Source organism: Molothrus ater, chromosome 1 (assembly GCF_012460135.2).
Source record: "Molothrus ater isolate BHLD 08-10-18 breed brown headed cowbird chromosome 1, BPBGC_Mater_1.1, whole genome shotgun sequence".
NCBI lineage: Eukaryota > Metazoa > Chordata > Aves > Passeriformes > Icteridae > Molothrus > Molothrus ater.
Window position 1 is genome coordinate 119,782,892 of NC_050478.2, and position 20,084 is coordinate 119,802,975.

Consider the following 20,084-nt stretch of genomic DNA (forward strand, 5'->3'; position numbering starts at 1 on the left):
GCAGCAGGTGTCAGTGCAAGCGCCTCGCCTGGAGCCTGCGCCCTCCCGAGCTGCCGGCACCGCCGGGGCTGCGCCTGGTCCCTCCTCCACCGGCAACAGCACCTGGGACGAGCTGCACATCCAATTTCATCGCTTTCCTTGGTGTAACAGCTCTGGTCTTGGACACTGGTAATGTGCAGGAAGAGCTGAAAGATGATTTTTTGTGTGGTTGTATGTACTGGAAATGAAAACATGCAAGTCTTACTTTGAAATCAGAGAGGATCTGGACCCAATCAACACACATGATATGCTATTTTTTTATTTCCAAGTATCAAGTATTCAAGAGTTTGTTTTGTAAACACATGTTTACAACAGATGCTGACAGTAGGTTTCATTAAATCATGGGTTATATAACTTTAAAATTACTCTAAGCTCTGATGAGAAATAAATATAAATAAAAAAAACCCAAACATACAGGAGCCTAAAGTATGCAAAAATACCCAGCATAAACCAATTCTCTTTTTACCACAGCACAGCACCCACACATTCATACCATCAGACATACTCTACAAATTTCCTTAATACTCTACACATTTGCTTAATAATGAGTTTTTTAAAAACTAAACAGTTACAGGCAGTGTGCCCACTCCATGCTCCTACAATACCACTCAGACTGTTGCTGTTCTGCACAAATCATTTGGTAGAGGTATGCACTGCAGCCAGGGGCCAAACTCCCATGTGCTCAGCTGGTGAAAAGAGCAGCTCTTCTTTCAGAAAAGCCTCCACTCAACTGTGGATCTCACTGACAAAACATTTTCTTATTTTTTTTACTAAAACTCAGCTTTGGATCATTTTGTACATATTTTTTTATTTTGTTTGGAAATTTCCCTCCAAGTTTTCAAATATGGAGTTTGCGACAGAGGCAAATTTTCTGGCCTGTCGGTCAGAAGTGTGATTAGTGCTATTAGTGCTTTCAGTGCTATTTGGAATACAGACACCTGCCCTGCATGAGCAGCTCAGGCACAGTAAGACAAAAAAATTATGGTTCAGAATTCAAAATGGAAATTTTGTCTTCAAGATTTTAAAACCAAACCCCATTTTGTAAATCATAGCTCACTCTCAAGTCAACCAGATTTGGCCTTTTTCCATTCCTACAGATAGAATTTGCTCTTATTCTACCCGTCTCTTTCTGGTATTCCATGAAAGAACATTCATATTTCAGATTTCAATCCTCATTTTAATTCAAACACTTGCTAATATTGCTCAGGTTAAGTGGTTCCAGAATTTAGCCCTGTGTTTCTTATCATTGCTACAGAATTTATTTTTAGCCCCTGCTTAAGCAAAGCAACTAAATAAAGTAACATGCTACAGCAGGCTGAATACATTCTACATGAGACTTCTGTGCTCTGTGTAGCTTTTACTTTACCTAATAGTGCTGGGCCGAATCCTACACAGACTCCTGAAACTGCCTACCCACAGAAGAGCTAGGTAGGAATTGGCCCACCAGGAATTACAAACACTGTCTTTGTTGGAGCAGTCCAGACTTTAGGAACAGAAACACACACAGTTGCATCATGCCTTGAATATGTCATTTAAGTCATAGTGAATACATCATAAAATACTTCAGTACCTATTAGCACCACAGTGTTGTTTAGTCTTTTGTCCAGAGATTATTAAGCTGTCTCACCTTTCCTCAAGGTGAACAACATTTTGGATGCTTTTTGTAGCCCTTCATGAATTCCACAGCTTTTCACCTATTCTATATAATGAACAAAACACTGTTACAGGATAACATTGTGACAACTGGTTTGAGATTGGAAAAATGAAAACTATGATACACACAATGGATAATGCAATAATTAGAAGAGTAGAATGGAACCTGGATAAATAAGCATCTATTCTGTAACACTTGAAGTCAAGAAAACTTTGGAGCTACTTTGAAATTGCAGAGCTACATCTGTGTTTAACAGGCTGTATTAACAAAAAAGATAGCTGAGCTGAAGGACTGGAGGAGTGACTGCTAAAATTATTAACTGCAGTTAATGCAACCAATATGGCCATGGGATATGGGTAGTGTTAACCTTCCTTCTTAATTTGTGCAATAAATTATGAGGAAAATATAGGAAAAATGTCCTTCCTGAGGATCAGGTAGGCTTTCAAACCTTTGGCCACAAAGTAATATTAGTGATATTCAGTGTAAAGGAGACAAACCCCATGAACCCGGCCATATCCTGTCCTCACACTGAAGGCCCCACATCTCTACTCTGTGACAATGTTTACATGCAATCGTTTTGAATTGAATATTTGTCAAACAACATGTTAAAAGAAAAAAAAAGAAGAAGGCCTAATTCCCTACAAAATAATAAATCTACCACCATGATGTTGACTGTCCATTTTGTAAGTACTCTGAAGGGATGAAAACGCCCAAAAATCAAGTCCAGTACGTGAAGAACCTGAAATGTGTTGATTACAGGTGGAATCTGTAAGTAGCAAACACTCTGTCCAAAGGAAAGACAATGCAGGTTGCAGTCCTGGTAAATCTCTGTTACCAGCTGCTTTAAGCCCCTGGAAAGCAACCACAGCTGGATGGCTTCAGCTGGGGGAACCCAGATTCTGAAGCCTGCAGTATGGCATCTCCTAAGCCATTGTAAAAGACACATTACTGAGAAAACAGAAAAAGATAAACTCGTTTAGGAAGATTTTTGTCTTCAATCTCCAAATATAGTAGTAATAACCAGTGAATAGAGTATAAAAGCTAAACAAGCTTGATATTCCCTAGTTCACAAACACTTGCTAAAGCACCAGCTTGTTAACTTCCAACACAAGGTATGGCCTAGTTCTTCAGCCTCAACATTGGACTGGTGAGGCCAAGAATCTGGCTCCAAACTAGCAGTAAGACACTTTGGACCTATTTATCATCAGTTTTATGTCAATATAACAGCCTGAAGAGCTGTGGTATCACATGCACAGAAAAGTGTAGTAAGGCAGCAATTATTCAGGCATTTTGGGGGGAAAACCTGCAAGAACAATGCAGAAGGTGCTGACCCCTGTCCCAGAAATGCTCTCTGAAGTTCCCCTGAGCAGGCAGCGCTCTGCTCCGTTTGTGCGGGATACTGACAATTTGTCATCTGAACCTCTAGCTCCAAATTCTGTGAAAGGGCACAATTTGAGTCTACAGCATCACCTGAGCAATTTCATTGGCTCTAAGGTCAGAAGGATGCCTTTATGTAATCTATCTCCCCGGGTAACACACAGGTTTTCAGACAGAAATTCATAAAATAAGTGAATGGCAGGAACAGTGAGAATGAATCTTAGACCATTCCCACAAAGTATTTTGAATTTAAACTCTATTTGAAAACGACAGCCTTCTTCCATTGCTGGGTATGTTATATGCCACACCTGAATGCCACAGGAGAGTGTTCAAGTGCTACTTTGTGCTATTCTGGTTACAATTATCACTGAATCCATGGGGGAAATGCTCAGCATAGAAATACTCTTTGGATAAATTAATTTCTTTTTGAATGCAGACAGGATTCAGTCCCATACTTACAAATGTGCATTATTTTCAAGTGCATTACTTAAATATATAAATTTATCCACATATTAAGTGTTCTGCTGGATCAGAGCCATAATGAATGAATAGCTAATACTACAAATTAATAAGCAATTCTAAAAAACTGTTTTTGAAAACAGTATATTAATTTAGGACCTTTCAAATGTACATTTCTAATATTTAGTAGGAGATTTGTGCCTCCACTCACATAACAGTACGTTCTGAAGAACTACATGCACTTTTAAAGATATATAGGCTGGCCAAATAACTGAAATTTTCTGAATAAATACAATTTGCACTATAATATTCAAAGGTTCTTGCAGCTGCCCACACTGTACTGAAAGGCCATAAAATGTCATTGGTTGTAAATTATACTGTATTTTATCCAGTATGCTCAAGGAGAAGAAGGAGGACCAAAACCAGAGGGGCTTTTGACTAAAACTGGAAACATGGACAGTCCCACTCTCCAGATTACTCCAGCCCTGCAAAGATCTACAAATTATCTCTTGAGGGTGCTGTGTTCATAAGCACCTAAGGTCATGGCTGCATCCATTCTGAAGTTTTCTCATTTTTGAGGAAACAAGAGTGAATGGGAGGCTAAGCAGGGACAATTAACCTGTTCACTCAAGTCCATGTATTTAGGTACTCCTCCTCTCATGTTCCTCACTCTAAATCAGGGCTAGGTGGTGGAAGAGGGATTTGTTCTGTCCCTATGATGGCATGGTGGCACTTTGGCCATCACCAGACATTGCTCCATATTATCACTGGCTGGTAAGCTGCAGAAAGGTGACTTGGGTTTGCTACCAATAGCAGCCTGTGGGTGAGCAGGACACCTGCTTCACCTTTCCTTGGATTCACTGCCTTTTGTGTTCAGGGACAGAGAGGGAAGGTGGCAGAAATTACAACTTAATGGAATTATATGTTCTGTGGTGAGAGGATCTCACAGTAGGAAGCCAGCATGGGCCCCTTCACCAGATGACAGGCAAAGTTCTTTTTTAGTTCTGTGAAGTTGGTTTAGCACCATGTGTCAAACACAACCACTGCTAGGGGTGCACTCAGTGTCTGGAGATGCTGCTTCCTCCAGCAGTGACATCTTCAGAACACAGTGTCTGGTCAGCAAGTCTCAGTCCATACACCGGTCAATGGCAATGCTGGAATTAACATTTCTAGGAACTGAATGTGTTTCCCCTGAATACCCTTATTGGCTTAGTTTAGACTGTTACAGATTACTCACAAGAAACCCTCTTCCAGGAATCAATCAAAAACTGGCCAGAGTCTGGGTTTTCTTTCTTTCAGAGGATGCTGACTTAATTGATTTTATAGAAATTTATTTGCATTGCCAAAATTATCTTTATCCAAAACCAGGAAAAAAATTGTTTGAAAAGTAAGGAATTACTTTTTGTTTTGCATGTAATACTTAAAGAAAAATTAAAATTTATTTTCCAATTAAAAATTAAAATTGAAAGTATGTAAAGGCGGCTTTTTCAGTATTTCCAAAGTTAACATCTTTTTTTCTACATTCCACTTTTTCAACCATTTAGGAAATATGAATATTCTTGGAAGTTGAAGGGTCAGGATATCCTAAAAAATAGATGGCTTCCATTGCAACAAGCTCTGAAATCCCTTGAAAGCTCAGAAACAGCAGCAACTGCAGAAGTGTCACTTTAATCACTCTCATTCTTTGGCATCAGTGCCATTAGTTCCTGACAATCCTAATCTCTTCCTTGGTTTTTGTATGGAACTGAAGCACACAAGGCATGAAATAAAAGAGATCAGGACAGATGATTAATCTTCAGTCTTTTACAATTCCCTAAATGCTCTGTTCCTGAGGTATTTGAAAAGATTGTCACTCTTCACTTCTCCTGTGATGATTAAAATGGGGAAGTGATAAAAATGGATGGGGTCTGGGCTGCTATTACACTTTGTCATACTACTTTGCCAATTTTTGCCGTGGTATAAAATTCTTGGTGCAACAAGCATTTGAGACTGAAGCAAAAGGAACATTTTTATCATCTATTCTGATCTCATATAGCAAATATATATATATATATATTTACCAAACATCTTGGAGCCAAGGAAATTTATTTCTCAGGACAAGAAGTGTAGAAGCTAATTATCTCAGGAAGTGGGTACTAACTGAGGACATGTTGTATCCAGTGGCTGCATAAAAGGAAAAGACATTCTCAGGCTTAACCCAAAAAAAGCTGTGAATATGGACAGAATAGTAGGAAGAAGTCAAAACAATATTCCTCTATGTTTGGGGTAGAGGAATTTGAGTTTTCTGACAGGAAGAGTAAGAATTGTTACAAACGACATAAATGGACTGACACATTCTCAAATAAGCAGCCCCATGGGTAGTCCCATGTGCTGGTCAAGAAGATCCAGATGATGACAAAAGGCAGTTGGCAAAGGCAGAGAGGGAAATCTACTCTTCCCAGGAGAACTCAATGCATGCCAAGGAGAGTGCTGCCTCTATTTTCAAGGACTTGGTTCTATATAATGTTTGATCAATATACATGTTCTAAATTGAAAAATTAAACCAGGAATAACTGTTCAAAAATATGTAGAAGCTTTGCTCTTTCCTATTTATTTTCACACAAGTTCTCTACTCAGCAAAATGCAAACCAGACTATCACTGAGTCCTCTTAAAAGACTGCTTTTTCATTTCCTACACTTCTAAGACTTCCCCTGCAGGGCACAATACAGCCTTGACTTCCCAGTGTCCAACTGACATAATTTTCTGCCCTTTGAGACATCATTAGTACCTCAGGAGCAAAGCCTCCAGAGCAAGAAATGAAATGCCAAGCACATTTGATTAGAAAGTTTCATCATCTCCCAGGGAGAGAACACACTACAGTAATTTGGAATAAACAAAGGCCACATCCCGTCCTGTATATCCACACTTGCTGATAATTTCTATTCTTAGCTCTTCACCCAGAGGGCCAAAGGAGAGACAGACTCACCCTCTGCCTTCACAGGAGCTTTCAGTGAAGCTGAGAAAAGGAAAGGCAGACATGTGTGGGACACAGCACACAACCAGGACCTGTCCCACCAGCCCACCCAGCACCAGGCAGCTGGAGAGGCAGAAGTGTGGCAGAAACCAGAGGGTCTGAGCCAGCCTCCCTTCCCAGCTGCCCTGGGTGCCAGGAGTGCAGGGAGAGCCTCCCAGCTGGCAGCACGGTGGGCAGGCTGCTGGCAGCCCCTGGAGGGGCTCCTCTGCTCACTCCTGCAGCCTGAGCTCTGCTGTCACTGACCCGCCACGTCCCAGACACCAGACGAGGCCACCAGCTCTCCCTGGGGACTTTCCCACTGAAGCTGAACTAGACTGGCACGCAGTTCTGAAGGACAGCCAAACTTCCTATCAAGCTACACCCAGCTGTTTTCTTCTCCAGGATTTGGTGCTAGTAACAGCCACCCAAATAACACTGCAGAAATATGCACATATCTGCTCTGGTATGTGTGTATGATTCCTACATGTTAACGTTACTATAAACCAATACTGAAGTTTTTTACTTCAAGCATTACAGTATCCTATATACTTTGTGAAGAATAACTACATCCCATCAGGTGAAAATTAATGCACATTTTGACAGGATAAAGATGTTACAACTCAACATTTGCAAACATTACCTGATGTATAACTCTTGTATGGCTTGACATGTTATTAACAGTACTTTAAAACTTATGTTATTTTTTAATTTAATGATTACGCCTGAAAATAGCCCCTTTCAAATTCAGTTGCAGTAATGTCTTTAAAAGCAAGCTTTAAACTTAATTTGCTGCACATACAATTATCCAAATAAGTTGCATAGTTTAAATAAGTTCAGTTGTGCTTTGTAGCAGAACTCACAGTAATTACTCATCTCTTAAAAATACAATTTGCAGGTACGAAGTTGACAATACATTTAAGCATTTTTGTGAGTCTAGACATCAACAATATGAGTTTTTGTCACTCTTCCACTGACTTCTGCTGTTCGTAACACCTCAACTTTACAATGATATTAGATCAGAGCATGGACATTTAATGGACACATCTGAAATAATTACAAACACAATTTTTAAAACTCCATTGTCGGGAGGGGAGAAATAAGAACTCGGGTTGGTTGAGGTATCCAGCCCTCAGGAACATATTATGGTTGTTTGCATCAAGCTTTGTTGGTTTTATCACATGTTACATTTAGATTAAAAATAGAAGGCACAGGTGTTTTACAAGGCGCCGTAACTAAGTCAACCAACAAAACTAAATATTACATTACCAAGCCAGGGGTCTATATCTCAACAGTGACTTCTTCCAATGCATTTTCACTTGAGGAATTTATTGCTTCTGAAAAAGGGCCGGGGTAGGTCTGTGCTAAACAGTTCATTCCTTGTGCCACACTCATGTCTCCTTGGGAACTGAAGGTAGGGCAGGATCTAGTCCGTGCATAGTTTTGTTGGGGTCCAGCTTGTCCAACCATCTCACTCACAGTGTTCACCGGTGAAGCCCTCCAACTCTGTCTCAGCAGTTGTTCTTCTTTACACTTTAAGGAATACCAGGCCAGGAAAATAAAAAAGAATCCCACGAACTTGAGAGCAGCTGCCAACCCGAAGTAGACAAAACGAAATGAGGTGACATCGTATTCCCAACAAGATCCTTGTACGCCGCAATCCTGTTGCCAAAGCATGCACGTGGTGTCAATAACAGCCCCAAAATAAATTGGAGTGGGAATGTAAGCTGAAACAAAAATAGCATGAGAAATAACATGTGTTAGCATATTGTGGAAAACTTCTGAAGAAACTATATGCCCCAGCTAAAGAGTGTAGGCTGAACATTTTTGAGATTTCTAGACTGCTGTTCTCACAGGAAATGTGAAACATGGAAAACTGGCCAGCCAATCTTCTCACCAATACTATTTACCCTACATATGAAACCTACCACAAATGGGAGAGAATTGAAAGAAGCCAATGCAGCAGCACCTTAACAACAGTTACTTCATTCTGTTGTCCCCAGACAGCTCTTCTTGAGCTATTTGTCCCCCCCAAAAAAATCCAATTTTGTTCTCAGGTAGATAGAAGGTGAAATACATTATCTCCATAGCATTACCTGCTGAACATCCTTTGCCCATGAGCTGGGAAAGGTGCTGTTTTTAGATTAAGGTGAAAAACCACTGAAGATCACAAAATGTTTTTGAGGATAGATGTAAGGGGTAAGACCATTAAGATTATAAATTTCCTTTTGAATAGATCTTCCCAAGAAACAGACTTTAACTTCTAAGGCAGCTAAAAATGCAGCCAGTCCAATGAATGCTCCTCCTTTCTTCAGAAATACAACATCTTTAAGATGAGATTGAAACATCCTTCCTCAAACAAAACTTGGAAGATGCAGCTTTATGGGCTTCTCTTGTTCTCTTAGAACAGACCTTGCTTGCTCTGTCATGTATTTCATAGTAGCTGAACACCTGGAGTGTTCTTTATGGGCAGGATTTTAGAAATTCAAGAGCTTGAAAGAGAATGCTTTGAAAAATAAAGACTTTTAATATCCATTTTTGCTTTGAAACACTAGAAAGACATTAAATAATATTAGAAGAAAGACATTAAGACATTAAGTAACAAATGCTTATTTCAAAAATTAGAAAAACTATTGTTATTGCTGAAAGCAACAGAATTCTGTTTTTGAAAGCTAAAAATCCTTATAAAATATAACTTGGTAACTATTAATTTTTAAATACAATTTGAAACAGTAAAAATTTATCTTTTTGTGAAACTATGTTGTTCTAGAAAGTAAATAACCAGAAAGAGTAAATTAACCACATTTTCAGATGCAATCTTTTCAGAAGTTATTAATTTTAGGTTCCTAATACAGTTAGGCAAGCAATTAGTTGCAGATTTATGGCATTTTAATACTTTTATGGTGCATTTGAGCTGAACAGGGCCTTTATGGAAATGCTGAGCTACTGTTGGACTTACCAAGAGTTCTTAATAAAACAAACTGCATTCCTAGTGCAAAGGGCCGCTCCCCATCTTCCACAGACCTAGCAGGTGAACAGAAAACTCCAGTGAAGGAACAGTCATAACCCATCATCATCCTGCTATGTTCTGGCTCCACCTCATGGCTTTTTTCTCAGCTACAGAAAATCTTTGTCTAAATTTCTTTAGCTTCTACTATCGTTAGTAGAAGCTATCTACTATCGTTAGAAGTCTTTAGCTTCTACTATCGTTAACTCCTACAGCTAGGAAAAAATACAGCCAGCGCCTCCTGGACCTGTTTAATCAAAATCTCAGTCATGCCTTTTGACCTTTTTTTACCTGTATAAGGCCTGAAGAATTTGATCCAAACACATTAAGGAAATTCAGAGAATCCACACAAAATGTTTATTGCTTGTCATGATAACTTTCTATTATTTCATTAGACCTAATTTATTTTTCTTAATATTTTTGAGGTAAATTAGAATTAATAGATAACTAAATTGTTGAAGGCTGGACTCAGTTTCTGAATTTAACAAATCTTTGTGTAGCATAAGCACTTTGGAGTTACTTTAAAAAAAGTATCAGTACAAACATACAAACAGTCTCTTTAAATACCTTTTCAATTCAAGTAATACACAGTGGTTTCAAAGGAAAAATGTCAAGCTTACAAAGACTAAATACAAAGTAACAAAATTCCACACTGCAACTACAATTTTAGTAAACTACAAATTATCTACTGATTTTGAAATATTTTTAAGTCTTAATCTAAAAGCCTTAAGATTGACAGCTTCTAATGGCATTGAAATACACTATAAAAACACACAAAAAGTCTGCAGTCAAAGTGATGCAGCTGATAAACAGTTTTGAAGTCAAGAAACTGAGAAATTAGAGAACCAACTTGTGCCACATGCACAAAGCACAGTATGTGGTTTGGGACAGCAGGTGTCACTGTCCATGTGTGTGGGCCCCCTTTTTTTGTACTGAGCACTACAAAATCCTGTTGGAGATGTCCCTTACGTACCTCACTAGTGTGAAGTTCACTGCAATATTGTTTTTCATTTGTCTTTGCTAATTGCAACGCAAGGGCAATATTTTTTTTATTACTATTGTTTTACATGTGGGAAATGCAGAGACAGAAGGAATGAAGTCAGAAGTCTCTAAATCACAACAGTGCTGTGCACACTATAGTTGAGGTAAGGCTGAGCAGCTGGAATTCTGATGTGCCCAGCCCCGAATGCCTGGCTTCAATGTCCCTAACAGAGACCCTTACAACCATTCTGTGGATTCTTTGAAAGGCAAACTGGAAGGCAAAATTCCTCAATGTGAGAAAAGGATAATTTTAAATACTAACGTTTTTCATTTGCATTTGAAAATCCAAACCATTGCTCTAAGAAGGGTGAAAATTTTCCAGGAGTAATCATTTTCTTCATGATGCTTTGCTTGTTTTCTCTTTATAGCAGCTGGAATTTACTGCACACTTCATGTTTCCTAAAGCAGATTACCATATCACATATTCTAAATACAGAGTTCACCCTATCCCTCTCAGCCCCTTCACTTTTTAAGGCTACACAAGGATTCTATACACTTTTTAAGGAAACACAAGGATTCTATTCACTTTTTAAGGATACAGAAGCTTCACAGGCACTGGTGATAAGCGTGCACGGCAAAAATACGTACGAAACATCTCGGAGTTCTCACCTGAGAGTCACTATGACTGCTGATGGCTGGGCACACGCTGTTATAAGGGTTACAATGAAGAGGAATATGAGGAATGGGATGAGTGTGTTGCAGGTTCGGTCACACTTCCCAGACACAGCGTAGCCGTTCTCATTCAGGTAGGTTTTGACAATCACCAGCCGGAGCTGACTGCGCTGGCCCACTGTGGGCGGAGTGATCACCTGGCGGCTCTGCACACAGGCACATTCTGTGTAATTTCTGACCTGGGAGAGCAAGAAAGAACATTTCCATGTGAAAAATATCTGTAAGAAAGACATTGCAAATAGACATTGTGCAACAGTCCTGTGGTACTTCTTAGCTGAGAATCTTCTGCCTTGAGCATCATTACCCCAAGCACAAGCAAAGTTACATCTCCAAGTAATTTTAAAGCTGGCCAGGACTCTCTGTGATGAGGTTGCTTTTCCATTGCTTTATTTCTCTGAGTTTATTTTTAAAAATCTGGAACATATTTGGGAAATATTGACAAAACAATTCAATCACTTCTGACAGGGAGGCTGGAGAAAAATATTGTTTCTATTGTACTACAAAAAATGTGAGGAAACGCTCTTCAGACAGCAGTGAAAATGCCATATTCTGAAATTCAGCAAGCTGCTGATTTTCATATTCAGGCAGTGTCTTCTGCCATGTTAATGAAAGGCCAGATCTGGCCAAAGAGCAACAAGCTGCACTTTATGCTTGAAGCTCAGGACCTTCCACCTGGATGTGGGCAGAGATCAGGTCAGAAGTAAAACCAGATAACAAAGGGAAAGCAGAGACTAAAAGAGCGAGACTGGAGGACTCACTGAGAGATCCCTGAATGGACAAAGAGAACGAAATTAAGATGAAGAGACTGAATAAAGAAGTAGCATTTCACAGGCAAACAGGACTGTGATTTGAACAAGGGGAGGAAGAGCAAGATCAGAAATAGCCTTCTTTCACGTTTATGTTACTTCTGTTTTCATCTGATGTATGCAAAGAGGTGTGCAGCAGACCAGTATACTCCAGCCCTACAGAAGAAACTGGCCAGGACATATGCAATGTTACAGAAATGAGCTTTATGTTTCAATTTTTGCATTCATCAAACCTTGGACTACACAGGCACAGAAGTTACAAAACTGTCTTAAGATAGTGAATTTAAGCACTTAGACATCAAGACATATTCAAATCATGGCAGTTTGCAATTTTTAATATATACCTTTATGTGCATCCATGCCATCATGTAGCCTCATACTTTTTTCCTTACGGGATTTAGCCAAACATCTTAATAAAGCATCTATTTATCCAATATTTTACCTCCTATTTTCAAATGTGACTTCAGGTATTTTTTTTTCCTCAGACAAAGAATATTCAACTACAAAGATGGAAGGACTCATATTTCATTTTGGATTTTTTATAATAGTGACTATTACAGCTTAACTCTTTCAAAAAAGAGTCCTTTATCTTCAAAATAGTTATGAGGTATTGATGTTATCTCTATTTTGTAATTAAGTAACTGAAACGGATCAAAGATTTCACAAACATGGGTGACTAATTTGAGACAACTGGAAGCGTTTTGTTCACAACATTTTCCATTATACCCAACTAAATTTATTCTAAATGTAAACTTCAAATACAGATTTAGGCAGCCCATCTACAAGTGACACTTCTGTTTGTTGCTCATGTTCATTCATCATCCAGAACATGAAGAATACAAGAATAATGACCAACGGGGAGAAGTTCTGTTTAACTGACTTGCCCAACATCACTTAGAAACAAAGCCAATGACAGATTCTGGTTTCCAAAGGCAGCACTCCACTCTAACATCACATGAGTACCTGATTTCTTTCTATAGTACCTCACCCTAGACTCTTTATTGCTTCCAAATGCAAATGCCAAATAGGAATCCTACAGAAATTAGACCTCTTTACCACACACTCTTTATTCATCCCCAGAGAAAGTCAGTCTGTGTATTAAATGAGACAGACATAGCATGACAGAAGTACTAGGAGTATAGGAATAGATACATGCATAAATATGTATGTATATAAAAAACAGGTATGAACTGTACACTAGTATCCTTTCCTCTTAGTTTGAACTTTTAAATGGTTAATTTTGAAAACACTCTACGTTATAAACTTAAATCCAAATATTATATGTTAGCAACATTTTGTGTGTTATACAGTGGCACTAACTCACATTATTGCTGTTTTTAAAAGCACCATACAAAAAGGATTATTTAATCCAAAAAAGTTCCTTTTCCAAGCAATGTCAGCTCTATTCTATTCACCATTAGCTACTGAGTTAAAACTTCAGACAGAATCTTTTCTTAAATCATAAGATGCAAGAGCATGTTTCATAATCTGTAGACCACACACTCCCAGAGTATTTCCCTACTAAATAAATTAATAGTGCTGGTTCAATAACAGATGAAATGCAACAAAGACCAAGCCTGTCTCAGTCCAGGAAAGCACAAATTAGATTATATAGACACTGAAATTTAACCACAGGCTTACACTGCAGGCTTTTCCAATTGATCCAAACAATTTTCTACTAAAACCCAGCAAGATAATCTAAATAAGAAAAAAAAAAAAATTAAGGGAAACTAATCTGTTCTCAGTAGCATCTATGTATGAACATGCTTTTTCAGACCATTATCCAGGTGACCTGAGAAAACACAGTGCTGGACCTAACATCCTCCTGCTTCACAGGCTGGCTCACGACTGCAAACTGGGAGACTGATACTTTTTAAGTAAGCTTTCTGGAAAGCACAATCAAGCCCTAAGAAAGTCAATGTTTACATTACTTCTTGTCTTTCTTAATTATCCTTTTTTTAAAGGACAGACTGTAACAGAAGAATTTAAGAGTTCATTTTTAAGGAAACTAAAATGACCATAATACTCTGTTGATATTTAAGTCAGATTCTACTTTTTAACTGTCTTCTTGTGCCCAGTCCTGGAAATTGCCAAATTTCCATGGTTTGGTTTTACCAGCAGGATGTCCTTCTCCAGTTCAGCATAACTAGAATGCTGGGTTGTAACAAGCAATGTATTTCCAAGAAAGAAAGTGGATTATTAATATCTTTTAAGTTCTTGTTACTTGAGTTTGATGACAACCTTCATTTAGCCTGGAAGAGGTTTAGAAAAAGGCCGTGGGACTGGTAGAACTGTTTTACAAGACGAGAATACATGGGCAGTCTTTAGCTAGCCAGGCAAACCACAGACCTATCAGTGCACTGGTGCAGGTGCAAGAGCTACTTGGTCAAAATGATGAGGCTGACACAAACACCAAAGACTTCAAACAAATCCTAACTAAATTTAAACCCCAGTTTAAAACACTTCCAACTACCTGAAGAGTTAAGTTCTTCCTTCAGTTCAGAGAAGGAGTCACAAAAAGCCCCAAACTGCTCTAAAAGGTAAGACTGAGCTTGAAGAAAGACAGTTTGACATGTCTGTCTCTGTTGGCAGAGAGCTGAGTTAGATGACACTGACCCAAGGTACCCCCTCCAAGCCCTGCAGGAACAGCAGGCATGCAGGTCACTGCCACCAAGGTCTTTGGGGTCTGTACAGCAAACACCAGCCCTTCCTATGCCATGGCATTTGCACTCACTCAGCTCAAGGATTCACTTAGTACAAATGAACTTGTGCCTCAAATTGGTGTATAACTAAAGGAAGTGGGTTGGCACCATGCAAGAACAGCACTGCCAGTCTTTCAAATCATGGAAAGGCTCAGAAATGAACAAGTCACCTGCAGAGAACTTCTCTGAAGCTCAGAGGAGGGAAGCTTGAGCCAGGAACAGAGAAGTCTTCGATCTGCACAGGTCTCAAGGGGCTACTCAGGGGCTGTGTGTGGGTGGTGGGTGAAGCACTTACCCCTGTGCTGTGGTTTCCACCACTGATGCAGCCAGCTAGGCAAGGATTAAAATATGTTATTCCATCTGATCCACAGACAGGCTCGTACTCATGAATCTTACATCCACAGTTAACATTACAGCTTCCAGTCAGATTCCTGTGGGCCATGGCAAGAGTGGGACTGAAGAAAGGAAAAAGAACATGCTAGTAGAGCACACACAGATACCCATATTCTCCTGTACAGAGGGAGCAAACATCCTATTCATTAACTCTGGAACTGAGAGTTGATTATTAGATAAAGGCTGTGTTAACTCTGGGTTATATATATGACTAAAACAACATAGAAGAACACCCAAGTCATCCTTGCCATCAACTAAAAACACAATAAAAGAAATAATATCAAAGTTTAAAATTTGTATCATATTTAGCTAGGTGTGTTTTTCCCCTGGTTTTTTTTCCTCTATGAAGTAAGACACCACTATTTTATGTCTATTCTAAGCTGTAGCAATTTCTCGTTGATTACTAATGAAAGATTCAGTGACAAGATATGAGGATTCTGTGAACTAATAAGAACCAGATAGGCATCTTTTCCTACATACCAACAACTGTTCAGAAAACAATGCTTGTATGACTTTTGTATTCTGTGAAATTTACAGGAAGTTCTCTAGATCTGGAAGACTGCTGTCCTTTTACTAAATGTCTGTAAATGAATCACCACTCTGCTTCCTAGACCATTCCCCAAAATGTGGCCAAAGCCTAAATGCCTTATGGATTTGGACATATTTCAAATGCTTATTTCCCATCCTTGAGTGAAGACAGCTTACACACCTGCACCTACACAGTTCCCTAAATCTACACTACTTTATGCTAGGTCTTTGAGAGCTCTGGCCAAAATGCAAACAGCAGCTTACTTCACTTCAGTAGTCCTTGAGAATTAGTAGCCATACTAATGTCTGAGAATTACACTGGAATGCACAACCACTCCACACTGGGCACTACAGAATTAACTGTTCTGTCTTGTTTGTTCTGTCTTTCTCTCAGAACTGCACAATGGCCAGTGCTGTATAAAACTACCTCAAGTGCCTCTGCTCTTAAGCAGATCAGTAGATATCCAGGGAATTTCCTCCTCAGCCAGGCAGGAGCTGAACGGAATCTGGACTGGGTTTGTGGCTGCATCCTCAAGATCTTGTACACATGCCCACAGACTGCCATGGCTGCCCTCACAAGGGCTGATGTTGGCTTGTCCTCATGTCTGTGATGCATGGGCAAGGCCAGTGTGAAGATAAACAGCTAGCAGCTGACTTACTGCATCCCAGCTACCCCAGGGAATGTTCTTCTGTTCCCATCTTCTACCCCTGACTAGACCAGAGGCTTGGCTCAGGAGCCATTCTGCACACAGTGGCTGTCACCCCATGCTGTGTGTCACCTCACCTCCTGTCATTAGTGGCACTCAGTAGCATGACCTGTGCTCAGAGTATTCCACCTGACTGGTTTTCTTGTATTTATACACCACTATTTGCTTTTGCTGAATATGCTTGTCTTCCCAGCTGTGCACTTCCGCAGACAATTAAATATTACTAAGTAGCTTTCAAATATTTATTGACTTATCTACTGATCACACAAATCAGGTTCACAAATTTAGCTCTTGGAGCTACTTTACACTTTATGGTCTAGCTGGATGCTAACCAAAGCCTTTCTGAGTGTTTTGTTTCTTGCTCTATAAACAAACAAGGTACACTTTTAGAAACAAGTTGCAGCTTGAGCAGGAAGTCAAATATCCAGGACTGGTAGTGGTTCTGCCACCTTCTCAGCTATCAGCTGAAATTTGTCATATTATATCCTGCTGGATTTCAGTAAGCAGTATGCAGCAACACATCATATAGCAACGGGCAGATTTTTCCAGTAATGTCTCAACAGAAAATTTTCTCCAATGGAAAAAAACACCAAATCATCCAAACATTCCTCAGGAACATACAAATTTCAGCAGCACAGTGACAAAAGCTTTTCACTCTAACAGAAGAGGCAGCATTTTTGGAGTTTTACAAAATCTTAGTCAGCCTGCTGAGCTGGATGCCCCAGATGCCTGAATACTTGGCTTAAGAAGAGACTCCACAACCTGCCTGGGAGACCCTTGTACCATGCTCCTTTTGAGAACAGGGCTTTGCCACACTGCACAGGACCAGGGAAAGCCCAGACTGCCAGGAAAGGCACAGCTCTTGCTCCAATCTCCAACCTCTCTCACCCTGCAGCACAAATTCTTCTGATCTCTTATCCCTCCACCAACTAAAACCCGTCTCTGGAACAGATGGGTAGGGCTGTTCCACAGGCAGGAGAACCCATTCCCCATCTTGCTCTGCTTGCATAGCTAACTTCAGCTATGTAAGCTTCAGCTGCACTGCTGAACATTATCATGACACAGAGGTTAGGAAATCAGTTTTTAAAAAAAAATGGTGAGAGAAATCAGGCATGCAAGAAATGAGAAACATGAAACTGGAAACTGAACTGAGACCACTGTGATAATTTAATCTCAGGCGCATTTTTTTGTTTGTCCTGAAGATGACTTCAGTTTACAGATACACAAAACAAATACGCTCATATTAATAAGAAGTTACTGCAAGCTCTGTCTCTCCAGCTTTCACCACCTTTTGTCCTCAGCATATCACTGTAAGGCTTATTTGTGGCATTTCTTTTTGTTGCTTAGAGCAAATACCTCGCAGAGAGGTTTGCACACAAAATCATCTATTAACTGCATTCCCAAAAGTTCATTATCAGAGAGTTGTAAGAGGCTCATGCTTTCATCTTCATTACCTTCACTCTTCACTCATTGTTCACTCCTCTTTCAGTGGTGGGAAACAAATGAAGGAGTTTCAGTGCTGGGGACATGAAATCTCTACTAACATGTGTCTGTGTAACCCCATTTTCATCATATGGGATCAACCACACAGCACATACTACAACAGATTTCTTGAATGCTTCTTTCAGGGAGGAATCACTTTTTCTTGAAGGCATGCATTTTTCTGGAAGTAAGTTGAACCAAAGCACTCTACTAATCCTGCCTTCTGGCCCTGCAAGGCTGCCTACACTCCACAAAGGAAAACAAAGCATTTATCCCTGAATTACAGCACAGCACATCACAGATTTACCTGCATCAGCCATTAAGAGCAGGTTCTTAGGGAAAGAAGCTAGTATGTCTGCTCATGAGCTGATCTGTGGGAAAAGCTGCCTAGTCTCAATGCAGCAGCTGCTGTAGAAACATGGGATGTCTGAGAAAGAGCTGCTCTGCTTGTTTCAGCAGTGCAGATACTGCCAAGTTGCAACACTGCTGCACCTGAGCTGCCAAGGACATCAGCCACACAAACAGAAACCAGCCCCAAATGACAGCACTTCCTGAACTATTCTTTCAATTACAAAAATGTTGCTCCTTCCATTAATAAGATTCAACTGCAAGTTTGCTAAACGTGCTGGGTCAAAATCCAGAACCCCATCTGCCCAACTGCATTTGTTCATTTCTCAGGGAGACTGTTCTCCATGACACAATACTAGTAAAGCTGATAAAGAGAAGATCTTTATTAGATGTGTCTAACAATGCAAAGGACTCTAGTTTCTAGTATTTTTTCTAAGCCTTGTTTTTCTCTCCAACTATTACTCCAGGGAAGGTTGGTGATATAGGAGTAAAGTGAGAAAAGGGAAAATATAAAATGAGATTTATTGCCTGATTTTTTTGAGCTGTGACCTGTTATTTCACATTCTCAGGCTTGGACAGAAACATCACTGCACTGGCAGTCAATGAACATATATTGGATGAAAAAAGGGGACCTTCTTCCCACAAGGTTACAATTTAAATGAAATGCAGATTTAAAAAAAAGAAGTCAAACTATATTTTGGTAACATCTAAACAAATAACTGATTTTCCACATGGTTTTATTGATATCGCTATAGTAACCTACAGGACCAAGGAAATACAAAGGGAAGGAGATAACCTCACCACGTAGTTTCTATAATCTTAATACTGGACTATATGATAAAAAGGATTATCTTAATTTGATAGCACTATTTTTGGTTTGGTATTGAAGGACATTCTGGATGGCAGAGATCTGCAGTCTCCTTGTTGGCAAGCAGCTGGAATTGCAGCAATGATGCAATTTTTGTGTAGCTGTCAAACAAGGGACCCTCTCACTGTGTTAGCTGGATTCCTTCTTTGTTGTTATTGTTCTGATCCAATTAGTCACTGCTTTCAAGTTAAGGGATTGGACTGAAATAGATACAAGAATAACAGAAACACACACTGTTGATACAAGAGGAAGACTGTAAGTATTTTTTATGTGAAATACCTCATTAAGCCAATTGCACACTTTAACTAAACTTTACTTGCACCAAAATAACACAAAGCAATCAAAAATAGTCTATGTTGACTCATTACATATCAGAAATGTGAGAGATGGAACTGAACTAATCCAGGAATCTGTCACTATGAGTAGCTCACCATGGAGCTGTTTTAGTTGCCTTATACGACAATACTTGCAAGAGACAGGTCTGAAAAAAACCCAAATCAGCTGATCTCTGCTATTTCCCTTTTGTTCAGTACTGGTGAGGCCACACCTGCAGTGCTGGGCTCAGTTCTGGGCTCCTCAGTAAAAGACAGACATGGATGTACCAGAGAGAGACCAGTGAAAGTCCACTAAGATGATGAAAGGACTGGAGCATCTCTCTTCTGAGGAAAAGCTGAGAGAGCTGAGGCTGTTCAGCCTGGAAAAGGCTCAGGGGGATTTCATCAATGCCTGTAAATGTGTGAAGGGAGGATGCAAAGGAGATAGAGCCAGGCTCTTTTCAGTGGTGCCCAGTGCCAGGATCAGAGGCAATGAAACACAAGAGGTTCCCAACAAACACCAGGAAACAGTTTTCACTGTGAAGGTGACTGGGTGGTGACACAGGTTGTCCAGGGAGGCTGTGGGGCTTCCCTCCTTAGAAATACTTAAAAGCCATCTGGACTCTTGTCCAGACCATTCACTCATTCAGGACTTCCCACCTGGATGCTGTTATGGAGCTAGAGAAGGGATGCCACA

The 20,084-nt window shown here is 39.7% G+C and overlaps 1 protein-coding gene across 1 annotated transcript in view; it reads right to left on the reverse strand.

The window, feature by feature from the left end:
* Window positions 1–282: 282 nt before the first annotated feature.
* Window positions 283–20,084, reverse strand: part of SLCO5A1 (solute carrier organic anion transporter family member 5A1) — a 73,658-nt gene continuing 53,856 nt past the window's right edge. Inside the window, 4 exon segments of the mRNA XM_036395676.2 lie at window positions 283–8,246; window positions 9,479–9,543; window positions 11,177–11,418; window positions 15,043–15,202. Coding sequence (XP_036251569.2) covers window positions 7,801–8,246; window positions 9,479–9,543; window positions 11,177–11,418; window positions 15,043–15,202 — 913 coding nt within the window. The 3' untranslated portion in view covers window positions 283–7,800.